General features: G+C 36.4%; 1 protein-coding gene across 2 annotated transcripts in view; it reads left to right on the top strand.

Annotated features, from left to right (window-relative positions):
* The first annotated feature begins 2,096 nt into the window (after positions 1-2,096).
* The window catches only part of EN1 (engrailed homeobox 1), an 8,807-nt gene continuing 5,225 nt past the window's right edge, over positions 2,097-5,678 (top strand). The window contains exon 1 of one of the 2 annotated variants that reach the window (XM_053689784.1): positions 2,097-3,148. In XM_053689784.1, coding sequence (XP_053545759.1) covers positions 2,779-3,148 — 370 coding nt within the window. In that variant the 5' untranslated portion in view covers positions 2,097-2,778. Of the gene's footprint in view, positions 3,164-5,678 lie in introns of both variants that reach the window. The other variant, XM_053689782.1, reaches the window with a different exon arrangement.

The raw sequence follows: 5,678 nt of genomic DNA, 5'->3' as shown, positions 1-5,678 counted from the left end.
TAATTATTAACTGTAAAGAATTAATATATATTGAATTGTTTCTTTGTATAAATATTAACAACTTGTTCACTCAGTCTTGAAATGAAAATATTTAGGTGTGTGTCTTTTTAATAAAAGCAATCAGATAAACACAAATGAAGCATACAGACACCTACCCTTCATATAAATAAATACATAAATAAAAATCTAATTAATGGAAAGCAGATATATAAAAACACATCCGTCAGACACATACATTCATACATACACAGATACGTGAAATGTGTCCATACAATGATATGCAGAGCACATTAACATACTTGCAGGTAAAAACATAGAAAATACAGAATCAGATTTCCCCTTACATGACACACAGCATAAGGAAATAACAAGCATACAGTTAAACACTCAGATGTATACTCATCAGTTAAATAATAAACACAGCATAAGGAAATAATAAGCATATAGTTAAGCACTCAGATGTATAGTTAAGCACTCAGATGTATACAATTCAGGTAAATGATACACACAGCATAAGGAAATAAGAATACAGTTAAGCACTCAGACGTATACACATCTGGTAAATAATACACATAGCATAAGGAAATAATAAGCATACAGTTAAGCACTCAGATGTATACACATCAGGTAAATAATACACACAGCATAAGGAAATAATAAGCATACAGTTAAGCACTCAGATGTTTACACATCAGGTAAATAATACACACAGCATAAGGAAATAATAAGCATACAGTTAAGCACTCAGATGTATACACATCAGGTAAATAATACACACATCATAAGGAAATAATAAGCATATAGTTAAGCAATCAGATGTATACACATCAGGTAAATAATACACACAGCATAAGGAAATAATAAGCAGTTAAGCACTCAGATGTATACACATCAGGTAAATAATACACACAGCACAAGGAAATAATAAGCATACAGTTAAGCACTCAGATGTATACACATCAGGTAAATAATACACACAGCACAAGGAAATAATAAGCATACAGTTAAGCACTCAGATGTATACACATCAGGTAAATAATACACACAGCACAAGGAAATAATAAGCATACAGTTAAGCACTCAGATGTATACACATCAGGTAAATAATACACACAGCACAAGGAAATAATAAGCATACAGTTAAGCACTCAGATGTATACACATCAGGTAAATATTACACGCAGCATAAGGAAATAATAAGCATACAGTTAAGCACTCAGATGTATACACATCAGGCAAATAATACACACAACATAAGGAAATAATAAGCATACAGTTAAGCACTCAGATGTATACACATCAGGTAAATAATACACACAGCATAAGGAAATAATAAGCATACAGTTAAGCACTCAGATGTATACACATCAGGTAAATAATACACACAGCATAAGGAAATAATAAGCATACAGTTAAGCACTCAGATGTATACACATCAGGCAAATAATACACACAACATAAGGAAATAATAAGCATACAGTTAAGCACTCAGATGTTTACACAGGTAGATATTACACGCAGTATAAGGAAAACCAAACACAAGCGCACAATTACATACATTTAGACATTCATTAACAATTATAATATTCTAATAAACACACCTGATCTGTGCTCATTATGGTATCAATGTTATAAATAGGTTTTCTATTTTTTGTAAATATTTGTTATTGAAATGAATACGGTGTGTATCCATTTATCACATTTTCTAAACTACCTTCCAATTGATTGTTTTCTTGGTTTTGATGTCAGATAATGTATTACGTGATTTTTTGTAACAGTGAATCTTCTGCACACTGGGTAAAATAGTCTTGGTACAAATTGCACATGACAGTATCTTCTCACTGGGCATCCCAATGAGATCGACTGATAGAAATATACATATGTACACACTGTATGTAAGGACACTCCTCCTGCCTCAAGTTGTATTATTTATTAGTATTTTCCACAGCATCCCATTGGTCAGCAGTGTATATGATTGGGAGAATCTGTGGCTTCCCATTGGCAGTTCACACGTGTAGCAAGCTCACGTGCTTCCGGTTGGAAGAAAAAAGTGCAGAGAATTGAGAAGTGACAGTCAGATAGAGGGAGAGGAGCAAGAAAGAATTATCCCGGATATACAGAACTCTCTGGGCATCTGTGGGTATCGAGGGGTTAGTAGTTGTAGATGTCAATATGTCTATAGATGTCAGTATGTGTGAAGGGATTAGGTGGTTTTAGTGTCCAGTTATTCCAATTGGTAATAGTGTCTAATTACATTGTGGGCACTGGGTACTAGTTGGTGACAGGAGATGAGCTAAGGGGATCTATAGCTATTGAAAAACTGGACTTAGTTAATGCTAATAAAAAAAACTGATAGTGTTTTTACTTTGGGCAGATGCTAAAGGAGGACATAATGGGCAGTTAATGTTTAGTGGTCAGTGGGCACAGTAAGAGCAGTACATGTTACTAACCAGTCTGCTCAGTGGGTTTTAATGTTCAGTGGCTACAGAAGGGATAAAGAGCGTTGAGTGTCAGTGAGCACAGAGGGAACCCTGATGATCAGTGAACATACATAAGCAGGGGCTGCTGATGTGCTTGTAGAGTTATTCTGCCAGTGCACATGTGCTAGCAAGGTAACCAGGGAAGGTTAATGGGTGGCTGAGTAATGAGTCACTAGTGGTTGTTTATTTGTTACATTTGGGAATTTGCAGGGAGTTAAGATTGTTGTGCAGACTAGAGTAGGTGCTGGGGTCCTGCAAATATCACAGGGGGTGGGCTCCGGGGCAGGCGGGCACCTTGATGGAGGAGCAAACAGAGCACAGTCCCGGGGCCCCCAGTGAACTGGACCCTGGGGCATCTCCACCACCCCAACACCCGGGGGCCCCACCACACCGGACAACAAATTTCTTCATAGATAACATCCTTAGGCCGGACTTTGGTTGCAGAAAGGAGACCCCAGGTCGCGAGAATGTAAATCCCCTGCACCACAGACCAGACAACTCTACACCCGGCCCGGACTCGGACACCACTTCAGACAGTTCCAAGAGCAGTGACCCTAACCCAGCCATGCTCCTGGTGGGCAGCACTGGAGCTGCGACGAAGAAAAGTGACCCCCTGGTGTGGCCAGCCTGGGTTTACTGCACCCGCTACTCGGACCGACCTTCCTCGGGTGAGTGCAGACTGGGTAAGAAGCAGCAAGCAGGCCGCTCTTTATACCGCACAGGAACAATCCCGCAAAGGTCATGAAACAGCAGACCAACAAAATGTCTGTATAGGTGGTTGTTTAGCCTTTTCGTATAACTAGCAAAGTCCCAATAAAGTCTTCATATCCATGCAAGTAGATCAGAGGTACTAGTAGCCATAACCCTGTCTGTAGGCAGATCCTTTATACCCCTTCATACGGCAGAAACAATCCCAGCAAACTGCGAATGGTTCGTGCAAGCAGGCTTGGCGTATTCTGCATTTGTTAGCTGTCAGAATCCCAATGCAATCCTAAAGTTAGTGCAGGCAAACTAGAGTTATTCTGTATTTGTTAGAAGACAGAATCCCAATGCAATCCTAAAGTTAGTGCAGGGCTGCAGGCAAGCTAGAGTTATTCTGTATTTGTTAGAAGACAGAATCCCAATGCAATCCTAAAGTTAGTGCAGGGCTGCAGGCAAGCTAGAGTTATTCTGTATTTGTTAGAAGACAGAATCCCAATGCAATCCTAAAGTTAGTGCAGGCAAACTAGAGTTATTCTGTATTTGTTAGAAGACAGAATCCCAATGCAATCCTAAAGTTAGTGCAGGCAAACTAGAGTTATTCTGTATTTGTTAGAAGACAGAATCCCAATGCAATCCTAAAGTTAGTGCAGGCAAACTAGAGTTATTCTGTATTTGTTAGAAGACAGAATCCCAATGCAATCCTAAAGTTAGTGCAGGCAAACTAGAGTTATTCTGTATTTGTTAGAAGACAGAATCCCAATGCAATCCTAAAGTTAGTGCAGGGCTGCAGGCAAGCTAGAGTTATTCTGTATTTGTTAGCAGACAGAATCCCAATACAATCCCAATGCAATCCTAAAGTTAGTGCAGGCAAACAAGAGTTATTCTGTATTTGTTAGCAGACAGAATCCCAATACAATCCCAATGCAATCCTAAAGTTAGTGCAGGCAAACTAGAGTTATTCTGTATTTGTTAGCAGACATCCCAATACAACAACCCCAAAGCAAACCTAAAGTTAGTACAGGCAAGCTAGAGTTATTCTGTATTTGTTAGCAGACAGAATCCCAATACAATCCCAATGCAATCCTAAAGTTAGTGCAGGCAAACAAGAGTTATTCTGTATTTGTTAAAAGACAGAATCCCAAAGCAATCCTAAAGTTAGTGCAGGGCTGCAGGCAAGCTAGAGTTATTCTGTATTTGTTAGCAGACAGAATCCCAATACAATCCTAAAGTTAGTGCAGACAAGCTAGAGGTGTTCTGTATTTGTTAGCAGGCTGAATCTCGATACAATAACCCATCCTAGCAGCATATGTAGAAGGGAGAGTAATTCCAATAATAAGTCCTAATGTTACAGCATACAGGTCAGAGCACTCAGCACATAGAGCCCCTGTATAGCGATAACAACCTGGTATAAATACTCAACCGAGGGCTATCAGATTGCATTTTACAGAGAGTGCAATCGGAGAAGTGTTATGTTTTATTTCATAAAGTGGCAGTGCTAATTACTGGAGTATGATACACATTTTCATTTTATCTTTAATTTCTATTAGTTGAGTAGGCTGTATACTTTTATTAATATTTGTTGTTTAAATTAATAAAAATAAATTTTGTTAGAATTTTGTTTTCTAGAGGAAAGTAATGTTTAATATATGTGATTGACTCACAATCCTTATTTCTATTATAGTTTAGGATTTGTTAAAAAAAAATACCTTTCTGCAGTTATATTTTAAAATGATATGTGAATATATTTAAAGATTTTGTGCATGATTTTCCTTAAGAATTTGTGTCGATTATTATCTTTATAATTTGTGTGTAACAGTGCAAAAAATAAAAATCATTTTATATATATATATATATATATATATATATATATATATATATATATATATATATATATATATATACTGGATTTTTGTAAAACTTAGCTTTAGGTACGAAAGCACTCTCACCAAACTGGCCAGATAGACACCAGGGTGCAGAATAGAAATAACAGATTAGCAAGAAAATAAGCACTCTGGTTTTGAGAAACAAATAGTATATTTTACTAGTGTGAAGTTTCAAGCGTCTGAGGAAGGGGTGAACACCTCGAAACGTCACGCTAGTAAAATATACTATTTGTTTTTCAAAACCAGAGTGCTTATTTTCTTGCTAATCTATCTATCTATCTATCTATCTATCTATCTATCTATCTATCTATCTATATATATATATATATATATATATATATATATATAAAATATGTTTATTGTTAGTGCTTAGTGTAGTTATTTTAGCAAGCTTTTTGGTACGATGAATTTTTGTAAGCATTGGGGTGTTTTTTTATTTTAAATAATAACGTAATTATTCTGTCAAGTATTTTTTTAAAGTTTTATTATGAGATTACTTTCAACATATTGTTCTGAAATATTTTCTCTGTTTTCCCTTTTAATTCTATACTTTTGTATTTCTAAATAGTATTAGCTACATCTTTATACATTTAAACAATTATGGTGAATAAAG

Source organism: Bombina bombina, chromosome 1 (assembly GCF_027579735.1).
Source record: "Bombina bombina isolate aBomBom1 chromosome 1, aBomBom1.pri, whole genome shotgun sequence".
Lineage (NCBI taxonomy): Eukaryota > Metazoa > Chordata > Amphibia > Anura > Bombinatoridae > Bombina > Bombina bombina.
The sequence above is the reverse complement of the archived record's forward strand: the minus strand, read 5'-3'. Positions and strand labels throughout refer to the sequence as shown.